Source organism: Gossypium hirsutum, chromosome D02 (assembly GCF_007990345.1).
Source record: "Gossypium hirsutum isolate 1008001.06 chromosome D02, Gossypium_hirsutum_v2.1, whole genome shotgun sequence".
NCBI lineage: Eukaryota > Viridiplantae > Streptophyta > Magnoliopsida > Malvales > Malvaceae > Gossypium > Gossypium hirsutum.
The window spans coordinates 52,145,157-52,159,555 of NC_053438.1; the positions used below are offsets into that span (position 1 = coordinate 52,145,157).

The 14,399-nt window shown below is 37.2% G+C and overlaps 2 protein-coding genes across 2 annotated transcripts; one reads left to right on the forward strand and one right to left on the reverse strand.

The window, feature by feature from the left end:
* The first annotated feature begins 1,190 nt into the window (after window positions 1–1,190).
* On the forward strand, window positions 1,191–10,530 carry LOC107909870 (nuclear pore complex protein NUP155). Its single transcript, XM_016837560.2, has 13 exons — window positions 1,191–1,681; window positions 2,240–2,409; window positions 3,173–3,299; window positions 4,781–5,043; window positions 5,257–6,916; window positions 6,995–7,207; window positions 7,333–7,580; window positions 7,679–8,093; window positions 8,251–8,456; window positions 8,715–9,072; window positions 9,475–9,693; window positions 9,839–10,167; window positions 10,303–10,530. The coding sequence occupies exons 1-13, from the start codon at window positions 1,523–1,525 to the stop codon at window positions 10,418–10,420; spliced, it is 4,485 nt and encodes a 1,494-aa protein (XP_016693049.2). The 5' UTR covers window positions 1,191–1,522; the 3' UTR covers window positions 10,421–10,530.
* Window positions 10,531–10,750: 220 nt separating this feature from the next.
* Window positions 10,751–14,110, reverse strand: LOC121214711 (E3 ubiquitin protein ligase RIE1). The gene is made up of 5 exons (XM_041088775.1): window positions 13,298–14,110; window positions 12,272–12,391; window positions 11,596–11,728; window positions 11,348–11,506; window positions 10,751–11,231 (listed from the first exon to the last, which is right to left on the reverse strand). Exons 1-5 carry the CDS (start codon window positions 13,768–13,770, stop codon window positions 11,070–11,072), a joined length of 1,047 nt encoding a protein of 348 aa, XP_040944709.1. The 5' UTR covers window positions 13,771–14,110; the 3' UTR covers window positions 10,751–11,069.
* Window positions 14,111–14,399: the final 289 nt, after the last annotated feature.

Sequence of the window (14,399 nt, forward strand, 5' to 3'; positions counted from 1 at the left end):
TACCTGAGGGAGTTAGCGAAAAACATTCAACACCTTTCATGAGCTTCATAAACCATCCTTTTGAGGCATAAATTCCTTTCATCTTTGGCTCATGAAATATGGACTTTACTCCTTTGTATGTGTAAACTTTGAGTATTTGTTCCATCATCTCATAGCTTCTACAAATAATTTGCATAAAGCCATGAACAATTTAGCATAAACATGGGCTATGTTCCAAACAAATAAGAAGTCAAACACTTACCTCTCAAACTTGGAAATATTCTGATGAACAGATGCATGAAGCATTGGAACCTTACTTGAAACACGAGAATTTTCAATCTCTTGCCTTGCAGATAAAAATTCATGGTCACGCTTAGGGGCGAAACTAGAAAAATTTTCAGGGGGACCAAAATTAAATTGTAATTTTTACAGTAGCAAAAATGTAATTTCACCATTTTAATAGCCTATATCTATATAATCTTAAAAGAATTAAATCAAATTTTTATATTTTTAGGGGGCCAAAGGTGTAATTTTACTTTTATTAATTTAAAATTAAAAAAAAAATTAAAAGGCCTAAATAGAAAATTTTTCATTTTAGGGGGGATCGAGGCCTTTGCCAGCCCCCTAGTTTTGCCCCTACATGTGTTGAAGATCGTCTTAGCCTCCATTATGATCAAAGAAGTAAGTGAGAAAACAAGAATCTTGACTAATCCTTGTTACTTAATTGAGACCTTAGAGATGTGATTCTTACTGAATAGTGAGAAGTATCAATACTCTAAAGCAATCATAAGTGGTGGCTTTATAATCCAAGTAGGGGAAGTTCGAATCACAGTTTTAGTTGCAAAAGTTTTCAATCCTATCATGCTTGGGGTTTGAACACATGTAACAAGGAAGTAACTTGCTTTTGGAACGGAAAAGTGTTTTGAAATAATTACAATCAAGTCTTTAAACTTTAATCAAAAGTAAAAAATAAAAATCATGGATCTTCGTTCAATTAGTTAATATATCATGTCAGTAATTTATTAATGAATTAACTGAATTTTTAAGAATGGCGACTGATTTAAATAATTATATTAATTAAAGTGATTAAATTGAGTAAAAATTTTAGCTAACAAAATAGAAATAAAGCCATGTTAGAGTTATCTACTTAACACATATAGTATTACAATCTTTTAATCTTAAAAACCCTCGAAGAATTGAATTCATATTGTAGAAAAAGAGAATGAAAACTCAAAACTTTAAGGCCCGCTCTCTGAAAAAATAGCTTAATTTCCCCGCCACTGGAAAACCCTTGAATAAACCCTATTTTATGTACTTACGCTTTAACGCTTTCTTTCCTTTCTTTTTTTTTTTTATTTCCTGTACTTTCACTAACTTCTGCCTTTCCCCCCCTTGATTTCATTTAAGGAAAAAAAAACCAAAATCGATAGCCAAAATTAAGCTAGGGTTGCATTCAATTTGACAGCCCGTAGAAGAAAACCTTGGGGTTCTTCTTTTTGAATCCAACCACATTCTCCCCCTTTCTGATTCTGGGGTTTTTACGATGTCGTGGGTGGAGGAGGTTGTATTGCGCGATGTCACCAATGCGGGACTCGTCGTTAGCGACCTTATTGGCCGTGAAGTGGCGGCTCAGTTGGACCTTGAGGAAGCTTTGGAAGCTTCCAGATATGCCAGTCATCCCTACTCCACACACCCCAGAGAGGTAAAGTTTTACTCAATTTCTCCCCTAAAAACGAAGTGTTTGACATTTATCTGAACTTTTCAGTTAAAACTTAATGTTTAATTGGTGACTTTTGCTTTCATTCACTTGACCAGATGGTTTTCGTCTTCTGTCCCTAAAGAATATGAAGTTAGCTCTTTTTCCAATTTATGTTGAATTGCAATGCTTCAAATATGTTCAGTCTTATGTTCTTCTATGTAGGTATTAAGCATTCATTGGGACTCTAAAATGCTTTCCCTTTTTCATTTCACATTTGACATTTTTCTGGGTGCAATTAATTTAGTCTTAAACTAATAGTGCTATCTTTAAGTTTCAGTAATCCATATAATGTTCCGCATTCAGTTGGTCAGCATAGATGCTTTGTGCTAATTTTCATTTCACCTTATTTTGAGCCCATGGCATGTCCTTTCCTCGTCTCTTTTAAGCATACTTTGCAATCACAGCATTTTGATGGCGAAATTGACATGTCTAAATAGGGTGGATGGTTTGAGATGAGTTACCCTCCTTATTAATGAAATTTTCTTTCATATTCTACTACAGTGGCCTCCTTTGATCGAGGTGGAAGATACTTGGGAGCTACCTCCGGTACTCATAGAAAGATATAATGCAGCTGGTGGAGAAGGAACTGCATTATGTGGAATATTTCCGGAGATACGTAGGGCGTGGGCATCTGTAGATAATTCTTTGTTTCTTTGGCGTTTTGACAAATGGTGAGATTTTTGTTACTGGTTTTGATTTAGTGATTTGTAATTTATCATTTATGAGCTTACCCATTTCCTCTATTGTGAGTTTTGGTTTGCTGCTTGTTGCATATCTATAAAATGATAAGCAATTTTTATGGAATGAATATCATGGACTTAGAGAAGTAACTTAGATGAAGGCAGCAATAAATCTTTACATAATTTTATAAATTGAAAACAAATCTTTACATCATGTTCTAGGGTAACTGTGCAAAGATGTAAAATAAATATTTTATTTAAGCTTTATATAAAGAGGTGAGCTTGCTATCTAGATAAGGGGTTGTTTATCAGAGTAATGTCTATAAAATATAATGTTTTCTCATTGAATCTTGCTTTCTAAAATATTGCCAATTTATATGAAAGGCAATCTACAAATGCAGTTAAGTCAAATCACTTGTTGGATGAAATATTAAGGCCCTTATTGGGTCACAGTTTGATATATCCAGCATTTAGTTCACCTAGTACTTCTTTGTTATTCAATTGCTTGGCTGCACCACAATGGATAGCCTTCACCTATTTTTGGGGGGGATCCCAATCCCAGGAGCCATCCTTTGATCATTTGAGTCTAGGACCTGCCATACTTCACCCCTCAAGAGATGGTACTTGAACAACCAGAGCTAAATTCAGAGTTAATAACTTTTTAGAAACAAAGTGCTTTGTCCTTTTCTATCTTGTCTAAACATTTATTTGTTATTTATTTGTTTCCCCTTTGTCATATCTTTCTTTTCATTAGGGATGGCCAATGCCCTGAATACAATGTGGAGGAACAAGCTATATGTGCTGTTGGCCTCGCCAAATCTAGACCTGGCATTTTCATTGAAGCTATACAGTATCTTTTAATATTAGCAACTCCTGTCGAGGTAAAGACTTGGCTTTTTTTATATGCCTTTGGAAGATGTTTATTCTGAATATCCTATTTATAATTTCAAATATAGGATTGATAAAGTATCCTCTTTCTAAATCATTCCTGTGGACATGGATATTTCCTTTTTCAATTGCATCTAATGTTGACAAGAGCATATGGAGAACAATAGGTGCAATGACCCCTTTATTGCCGAGGTGCAATGTGCAAAAAAGCACTTGACAGAGCGAAGTAAGCCATGCATACATAAATAGGATCAAAGAAAATTTAATTATCATATGTAATAAACTAGGATTTAATAAAGCTCTTATAATAAGTTGAAAAGATTGTTTCAAGTCTAGTCCTTTCCATAATCTATATAAAAAAAGTTTCTGGCTTTTGGCTAAAAAAGAAAGGAAAATGCTTTGTTATGAAGGAGAAAATAAGGGCAAGGCTTTCTGTTTTTTAACACAAAAACTTAGTAATGCTTGCTTTATTTTTACTTCCATACCAGCATTTGTGTTCTGTTTCATAAGTGAAAAACAGAGCACAGGCTGCACTAGCAAAGTAAGGAAAGAAGAGAGAATGAAAGAGTAGAAATCGAGAAAAGAAGAGAAAATTGAGAGCCAAATAAGAAAAGAGTAGACACTTATTATCATACTTTTTATAGAAGCAGCTAACTACTGGTTTTTTTATCTGTCTCTGAAACATTGTCGAAAGTGGAAAGTGATCCCGATTCTCTTAGAAGTATTGCATGTTGAGATTTCTAGCTGCTTTACTGAAGATATTTTTTACCCTATAAATTTTGGGGCTGTGGCTCTATTTTTTAAGAAAATTTTTTATAGAATATAATGCCTTATTTTATTTATGAAGATTAAATGTGGGTCTGCTTTTGACTTCTATAGTGACTGATAAAAATTTAAAAGAAAGAAAACAGAAATCCAAGAGGCTTTTTACTCTAGCATGCCGATTTTAGCATTCAAAAATTTTATTCAAAAGCAGTGGTGGAGCCCCCGGGGGGGGGGGTGGCAGGGGCCTGGCCCCCCCTAAACTGGAAAGTTTTCCATTTAGGCTCCTTAATAATTTATAAAATTTTAAATTAGCAATGGTAAAATTGCACTTTAACCCCTCAAAATAATGAAAATTTGATTTAATCCTTTAAAAATTATAAAGATATAGGCTATTAAAATGGTGAAATTGCATTTTTACTATCGTAAAAGTATACTATTTAGTAACTACCCCCCCCCCCCAAAAAAAAAAAAGTCTTTGGCTTTGCCCCTATTCAAAAGTGAACTTAGGTGCAAAAAGTCCTCATCTCATCAAATTGCCCTCATTTGGAGGGTCTAGAAGCATTAACTCTTTGGGTGCTAACAACACTGATTTTATCTGTTTCATTGCAGTTTTAACATCATTTTTTTTGCTATTGACATTTCTCTCTAATTTTTCCTGGCTTGTAGGTTAATGAAATTATATTTTCTTATCAGCTTTCCTTGTTATCAGTTGATTCTTGTAGGAGTATGCTGCTCTGGAGGGGGTGATAATAGTGATCCTTATGCAGAGGTTTCACTGCAGCCTTTGCCAGAGTATACAATACCTTCTGACGGAGTTACTATGACTTGTATCTCTTGTACTGATAAGGGTCGTATTTTCATGGCTGGCCGAGATGGCCACATATATGAGCTGCATTACACGACCGGTTCAGGCTGGCATAAGCGTTGTCGGAAAGTTTGCCTCACTGCAGGTGTAGGGAGTGTTATTTCAAGGTGTGTTCTGCTACTTAATCTTGCTGGCTTGTGTGATCATTTTGCTTTTCCTATAATTTCACCTATATATTTAAAAGTTCTCTCTATCTGCATGATTTGTCCCCTTCTGATTATAAAAGTGTGATGCAACCTCACAATGAGGATCTTGAGTACTTCTGGTTTGATAAGTATTTAGATATGCTTTCAGAACAGAGAACTTTGTTGGTTTTCCAGGTGGGTTATACCAAATATGTTTAAGTTTGGAGCTGTAGATCCCATTGTTGAAATGGTTGTTGATAACGAAAGGCAGATTCTATATGCAAGAACTGAAGAGATGAAAATTCAGGTTTTTGTCATGGGGCCAAGTGGAGACAGTCCATTGAAAAAAGTGGCTGAAGAAAGGAATTTGTTAAATCAGAAAGATGCACATTATGGAGGTAGACAAGCAACAGCATCAAGAGCGTCAAATCGATCAGCAAAACCATCCATTGTTTCAATTTCCCCTTTATCCACGTTAGAATCAAAGTGGCTGCATCTTGTTGCTATTTTATCAGATGGTAGGCGAATGTACCTTTCTACCTCCACATCTAGTGGAAGTAATAGTACTGTTGGAGGTTTGAGTGGATTTAACAATCATCACCACAGGCCAAGCTGTTTAAAAGTTGTAACAACTAGGCCTTCACCTCCTTTAGGCGTCAGTGGTGGACTTACCTTTGGCGCAATGTCTTTGGCTGGTAGGAATCAGACTGAGGATCTTTCACTGAAGGTAGAAACAGCATACTATTCTACTGGAACTCTTGTCCTTTCTGATTCTTCCCCACCAACCATGTCTTCTCTTCTCATTGTGAGCAGAGATTCAAGCTCACAGTCATCTCTGTCAGGTAATTTAGGAGCAAGTGCTCGGAGTTCCCGAGCATTACGAGAATCTGTTTCTTCCTTGCCCGTTGAAGGCCGAATGCTCTTTGTGGCAGATGTTCTTCCTTTACCAGATACAGCTGCCACTGTGTTATCACTGTATTCCGAGCTTGAATTTTGTGGATCTGAAAGCTCAGTTGAGTCTTGTGAAAAAGCATCAGGGAAGTTGTGGGCTAGAGGTGACCTTTCAACTCAACATATATTGCCAAGGAGGAGAATTGTTATTTTCAGCACCGTGGGCATGATGGAAGTAGTTTTCAATCGGCCCGTTGATATTCTGAGAAGATTGTTGGAGTCAAACTCTCCAAGACCAATATTAGAGGATTTCTTTAATCGTTTTGGTGCTGGTGAAGCAGCTGCAATGTGTTTGATGCTAGCTGCAAGGATAGTTCATTCTGAAAATCTTATAAGCAATGTTGTTGCTGAAAAGGCAGCTGAAGCATTTGAGGACCCAAGAATTGTTGGAGTGCCACAAGTTGAAGGTACCAGTGGACTATCAAATACTAGAACTGCTGCTGGGGGTTTCAGCATGGGGCAGGTTGTTCAGGAAGCTGAGCCAGTGTTCTCAGGTGCTCATGAAGGGCTCTGCCTCTGCTCATCAAGGTTGCTATTTCCTGTTTGGGAGCTCCCTGTTATGGTTGTGAAAGGTGGTTGTGATGCAGCATCGGAAAATGGGTTGATTGCATGCAGACTTTCTGTTGGGGCTATGCAAGTCCTTGAGAACAAGACTCGTGCTTTGGAGATATTCTTAAGGTCTAGAAGGAACAAAAGAAGAGGGCTTTATGGATGTGTAGCTGGTTTAGGTGACATGACTGGTTCTATTCTCTATGGAACTGGTTCAGAATTAGGTGCTGGTGATAGGAGCATGGTTAGAAACTTATTTGGTGCTTATTTCCGGAGTGTGGAGTCTAATGGTGGTGGAACGTCCAATAAAAGACAGCGGTTACCATATAGTCCCGCTGAATTGGCTGCTATGGAGGTGGGGTGGAATTTCTTGATGCATCCATTTATTATGTACTAGGCATCATATCTGTTTCTGACAAGTCTTGTGCTACAGGTGAGAGCGATGGAATGCATCCGGCAGCTGCTTCTTAGGTCTGCTGAAGCTCTGTTTTTACTACAGCTTGTTTCTCAGCATCATGTAACACGCTTGGTTCAGGGATTTGATGCTAACATCCGCCAGGAATTGGTTCAGTTGACATTCCATCAACTTGTTTGTTCTGAGGAGGGTGACCGCCTTGCTACAAGACTTATTTCTGCTTTGATGGAGGTAAATCTTATTTAAAGTATAAGTTCACTAAATGAGCTCATTTCTTAGGTCTCAAGATTTTCTCTTCTAAATGTTTATTAGAGTTTCTGAAGGATTGCACTAATAAATGTTGTTTCTTGCTCCAGTATTATACTGGCCCTGATGGCAGGGGGACAGTGGATGATATAAGTGGTAAATTACGTGAGGGTTGTCCAAGCTATTTCAAGGAGTCTGATTATAAGTTTTTCTTAGCTGTGGAATGTCTTGAAAGAGCTGCTGTAACTCCTGATCCTGATGTGAAGGAAAATCTTGCCAGGGAAGCCTTTGATTTCTTAAGTAAAGTTCCAGAATCTGCTGATTTAAGAACTGTTTGCAAACGGTTTGAGGACTTAAGGTGATTTTGTCATTCAATTACAAGGCTAGCATCGGATTTCTTTGACAATATAATTTTAAATCAGATTATCTCATCTTTAACTTGAGTCCTTGCTGCAGATTTTATGAGGCTGTGGTTCGCTTACCCCTACAGAAAGCTCAGGCACTTGATCCTGCAGGTGATGCTTTCCATGAACAAATTGAGCAAGCAATCAGAGATTATGCAATTGCTCAGCGTGAACAGTGCTATGAGATAATTGCTAGTGCTTTACGTTCTCTGAAAGGTGAGGGCTCACAGAGGGAATTTGGGTCTCCTGCTAGGCCTGTTGCAGTGCGATCTGTCCTTGATCATGCTTCACGAAGAAAATATATATGCCAGATTGTTCAGCTTAGTGTTCAATCACCTGACAGATTGTTTCATGAGTACTTGTACAGAACTATGATCGATTTAGGTCTTGAGAATGAGCTGTTGGAATATGGGGGTCCTGATTTGGTGCCTTTTCTGCAGACTGCTGGTTGTGAACCTGCACAAGAGGTGCTTATTTTTCTTGCTGTGATCTTTCATGTCTTATTTTAAAGTTTTGACTGTTCTAACCTGTGTACACAGTTTTCTTTCTGCAGAGCTTAGACAATGAATTGCTATAGTAACTTTTTTCTTTAGTTTTTCCTCATTTTTATTATCTTCCATATAGGTTCGAGCTCTCTCTGCATTGACATCAGCAACCCCTTCAGTGGGTCAACCTGGAGCTCCTATTCATTCTAATCAAGCTAAATACTTTGATCTTTTGGCTCGATATTATGTCTTGAAGCGACAGCATTTGCTTGCAGCTCATGTATTGTTGAGGCTGGCTGAAAGACGCTCAATTGATGGGAGCAATGCTCCTAGTCTTGAACAGAGGTAGACAGTTATTGTTTTATCAGTATTTATCAATATCCTTCTTAGATGGACTTGTGGGTTGAAAATCAGCAAATTCATCTCTATAACCTTTGAAAATCCAGATGTATTCTTATTCCTTCAATCCAAATGTACTGTTTGAAGTTTTCAGCTCTAGTTTTATAAGTTGTTGAATGAGCTTTAAATGTGGTTGTAAGAGAAAAAAAAAAAAGAACTCGTCACTATGATTTGTCTAATAATTTTTTTCATTGTCAATGCCAGGCGTCAATACCTAAGTAATGCTGTTCTCCAGGCCAAGAGTGCTAGTAACAATGATGGTCTGGTAGCTTCTAACCGGGGTGCTTTTGACAGTGGATTGCTGGACTTACTAGAAGGGAAACTTGCTGTTCTTCAGTTTCAGATAAAAGTAAAAGAGGAACTGGAGGCAATGGCTACCAGGTTAGAAGCTACACCTGGTACATCAGAATCTGTTCAAAATGGATCTGCTGCTGATAGCAGGTTTAATGGTGATGCTAATTTAGCAAATGCTGCACGAGAGAAGGCCAAGGAGTTATCTTCAGATTTGAAGAGCATTACTCAGTTGTATAATGAATATGCAGTTCCTTTTGAACTTTGGGAGGTGTGGTTTCTGGCTTTTAATCCTCTGTTTTCATACTCCTAGTAGAATTTTGCATATAAAAGAAAGGTAAAAGAATATATTTATATATGCACATATATTTTGGGATCTGACAAGGGGCAAACGGGTATCAAAATGAGGGGTGGGGAGAGAAATTTGTCTCCTATGTAGGTACTTGAATTTTTGTTAAACTGAGTTGTGTTTTCAAATATTTTTGCATGTTGTTAGGAGTTGTTTTACATTATGGCTTTTTTAGGTTAGTAAGGTTTTTTCTTGGATAACGCTTCCATGAACTTAGCTGAGTACCCTATTATTTCGTTTTTCCTAATCATGTGCTAACTTGTGTTCCTATATCATTATTCTTGTTAATAATGAGATTCATTGCCTTCTCATTTCTGCTTTTAGATATGCCTGGAAATGTTGTACTTTGCAAACTATTCAGGTGATGCTGATAGTAGCATTATCCGAGAAACTTGGGCTAGACTTATTGATCAAGCTCTTTTAAGCGGTGGAATTGCTGAGGCTTGCTCCGTTTTGAAGCGGGTTGGTTCTAAAGTTTATCCGGGAGATGGAGCTGTATTACCTCTGGATACTCTATGCCTTCATCTAGAGAAGGCTGCATTGGTATATTTTTATCTTACAATTTCAAATAAAGTAATGGAAGAAAAGCAAGAATTTATTTTATTCTCATTACAGTAGCTTTGTTGAATGGAATTGGTTATTGTTTTGTTGAATACTAAACTTCGTCGTAACATGATCGACTTGGTAGGAGAGGGTGGAATCTGGGACCGAATCTGTTGGGGATGAAGATGTGGCAAGGGCTCTTCTGGCTGCTTGCAAGGGTGCAGCTGAACCTACTTTGAACACTTACGATCAATTATTATCAAATGGGGCTATTTTGTCATCACCGAATCTCAGATTACGCCTTCTTCAATCAGTGCTAGTGGTACTTCGAGAATGGGCAATGTCTGTATTTGCACAGAGGATGGGCACGACTGCTGCTGGTGCTTCTTTAATATTAGGTGGAGCATTCTCGCCTGAACAAACAATGGTTCTAAACCAGGGGATTCGCGACAAGATCACTAGTGCAGCAAACAGGTCAAGTTTTTCATGTTCCATATATTGAGCAAGAACTGTGAAGCCTTAAATGTATCCTTTCCAATGAGGGTGTCCTTGAGCGAATACTTAGTTTTGGACTCATAAAATAGTATATTTTGGTTTGGGATTTTGCAGGTACATGACGGAGGTGAGGAGATTGCCACTTCCACAGAGTCGGACTGAGGCTGTTTATAGAGGATTTCGAGAACTTGAAGAATCTTTAATTGCCCCATTTTCTTTTGACCGATTTTGATAGTTTGTTCGGTTCAAAGTTCAAACTTGGTTTTGTTGTTGTATGAATAATAAACAAATTGTATCACATTTCAAATTTGCTATTCATTTAATGAAAAAGTGAATTCTCTATTGTTCGTTGCTTTTAGCTTCATTTGTGCTATAATGGTAAAATAAAATAATATCGATTTTTATTCTAATGAAAAAAATTAAATAGAAAATAGAAAAAATATATTCGTAATGCAATGTGATTTCAACTGAACAAAACAACCATATAGGAAATGCAATGTGAAGAGGATATACCGTTTATGATTGGGAGGTAACATTGAATCACTGATGCAACAAACAAATATACAGTAAGCCAGTAATCTTTCACTCTTACCAATTATAATGAAGCAAATAAAATACTGATAACATTTGAAGCATGACAACCATCTCTATTTTCATTAAAGACGGTGGAAAAACTCGCACAGGGAGGGCCCAGCCCCAGAGGAATCAGGTCAACCCCAAAAGGTCATTTAAACAAAAAAAAAATGAAGCTAAGAATGAATTACCGCATGTCGGTCTTCATAGTTCAGTTTCAGCTCTTCATAACTTCCGTTTTTTCTATACATACACAGCATCATCGACAACTTAATCTGACAATGTTCAAGGCTTGCTCTCCTGTTCTTTCATACTTGCTCATTTCCCTTCAAAATATTGTACTTACAGAGAGGACACGTTGCATTCATCTTAAGCCATTTCACAATACACGTTGAATGAAAATGATGGTTGCAAGGGAGAGCATGAAGAGCCACGCCATCTTCGTATGAGCTTAGACATATACAACATTCCTGCAAAAATAGAAAAAGAAAACACGGGCAATTATAATAGCAAAGCAGTCATCTTAGAGAGTCATATTTAGCAAAGCAATCACCCCAAAGGGGAGTCAGATAGAGTTGTAACTTACTGCATCCTCAGGTAAGAGTATGCGCTCATTTGCCAAGTATCCACTGCTTGTTTCTATGGGGATCATTTTTCCAGCTCCCAAACTAGGCTCCTCACGGTTGTTTATAATCTGAAATTTATATTTTGGAAGGATACTAAGATCTGCTTCCGATGCACCTTCCTGATCAATACCACAAGAATGAAAATGCTGTTAAGCGCTACTGCAGATCCATTCTAGATTTCAGTCAATATAACATAAGTTTTTCATACCTGCTCCGTAATAGCATAAAGAATTGCAATGATGCAAGGCAAGCAGCAGCAGAGAGCAATCCCAATCAAACACGCCAAAACAACACAAAAGATTGCAAAGAACACATCAAATGCCAGAAAAACCACAGCCAACCTGCAAAAGTCACAAATTTGAGATCCAAGTCTCTTTGCAAACACCATGGTGGTACCCATGCCACAAACCTAATTTACTCGAAATAGGGGTTAATGTGTATCTCAATTTCTTTTAAAGCTTTTCCATATAACATACCCGCAAAAAAAAAAAAAAAGGACAAGAAAACACTAGACAGTCTTTTTGGAAAACGGTATTTGAAAATCCAAAATGCTTAACAGGTAAAAGCATTCTACCATTTCCTTTCTTTGGCTTAACTAAAATATAAACTCTTTTTTTATGCAACAGATTGAGAAACAGAGAAAGATATTCTAATGGTGACAGCTTGATTGTGACTGTGTCTGAAGCAGACAACACCATAGATTAATTATAAAAGAATGAGATAATAACCGGTGTACAACTTTTCAATAACTTGGCAATTAAAGGTAGAAACTCTTCTACATATTTCTTGTTTCCGTGGGGTCGGAAATCAATATGTTATTCACAAATATGTAACCCTAAACTGAATAAGCTTGCTGTTAAAAAATAGATTGGCTAACAGCATACCAGTACAACCGCGGGGCATTCTGCAGAAGGATATCACCACCAGAAACTACCCAATAGAAGCCGACTATCCACCAAAGAAATGATGCCATGGTATTCACTGTTTCACATCGTTTAGTTATACTGCCCATTACATCATCAAATCAATAAAATAATAATAAGTTGATCATCCCAAGTTAAAGTTTCTACAATAGGAAATAAATGCAAATCTAGATGTACAATACAAGAAAAATCCATTCAAATGATAGCTTGGTAACAATTTCATAGCTTTGGCCGACTGCATTGATCGATATAATCAAAACAAAACTACCTATAATAGTAGATATTGCAGTAATTGGTTGGTTACAAGATAAGACACATCAAACTCCAAAACTTCCTTATCATGCACAACGTGGGGCAAAAAGTGTCTTAAATTTAAATTATTCTACCATCATTCAAAGCTCAACGCTAGTCCTATGGCCTATGATTCTAGTTCTTGTATTTGAACCATGGAAGTATACAAAAACACAATGCAGCCTAATCCGCCCCGCCCAGAATATTCCCAAAGTTTCGACATTCCACTCCTCTTGAAAGGGAGACTAAAGGATAATGATAATTCAGCCAATTATATTCATGCAAACCATACAAAACAGTGCCATAGCCAAAATAAATGTCAACACCAAAACAAAGCCCTTCCAATTCCTTGAGAATAACCATAGACCCAAATCCCCTAAATCCTCAAAACCTAATCTAATTCATCTTGAAAATCCAATAAAACGCCAAATCGAACTAAAATCCTCATCCAGTTTAACACAGAAAATGAGCACTACTTCCATCAAAATTCTAACTTCAGAACATAAATAGTTCATGCACCAATACAAATCTGTTCTAAAGAAAGCCTGAATCCTCATCTCAATTCAACTAAAGAACAATAAACACTAAAATTTAAAATTAAACAAAAAAAAATCAACATTTTAAGCTTAAACACACACACACACACACACACACACACATCAAATTTTTAGTCAAATTATACTAAAAGAAACTGACCTTGATTCATTTGAACCAAAAAGACCGCTGTCTTCTTCATCTTCACTATCATTAACATCCCCAGAAACTGCTTCTCCTCTCTCCTCATCCGTAACGGATATTCTCCTACTGTTCCTTCGCCTGTATTCCAACCACACTAAAACAACATGAAGCAAGCACTGCAAAGCATAAGCACAGATCCATAATCTAATAGGAGTATTGGGCGTCTCATCCGCGGTACTTATCAACATCACTACCGACACCACCACGAACGCTGTATTCCACAGCATGTCCAGTGCCACAACGGGCTTCGAGTACCCCCAGTCGGCCCTCCGCTCCTCCAACTCACGTGCCGCTGTCTCCCTAACCAGCATGGAAGCGCCACGCCGTCCCGTGGCTCGCCCCAATAAATGCGCCAACGATACAGGGCGAGCAGCCGAGCCATCAGGTTGACGCGGACGAAGGAGAGGCGCGTGAGGATCAGACGCCGCCATGGTTGCTTTGGATGAAGATGTGAACAAACAAACAAAAAGAAAACACCTTTTTGATTTCGGGGTTTTCAGAAATCTGGGGAGAACTCACAAAGAGAAGAAACACATAATTGGAGTATTAACATTAGCAAGAATAAAAACCATATTTGTTGAAAATAAGAAAAAGAAGGGAACGTCTGGTTTGGATTAAAGAGTTTTCGGTTTAGAACGGAACTGCCGTCCTCACTGTCAATTAGATGCTTTTATTGATTTTTATTTTGTTTTCTGTCGGATTCTGCTTTGCTCTATTATTTTTGTTTCCTGAAAAGATAAAAACAGTGTGTTATGTATGTAATATGTTTTCTTTTTTCACTTTCTTTCGCGCTTTATTTCTTTTATATTTATCAGTCCTTTTGGCTTTTTCTTTACCCAACCATATTTATTACCGCTGCGTTTCTGTATTGCTGTAATACGGTTTTTGAAGTTCAAACATAGTACTTTACCTTCACTACGCTCCTTAAATATTAATTGATTTTAGAGTAAATTACTACCAAGTTCTTTGAATTATTAATAAGATCATAATTTTTATCACTTAACTTTAAAAAATGACAAAATGATCACTAAACTATTTAAAAGCTCCAGTTTAAGTCACT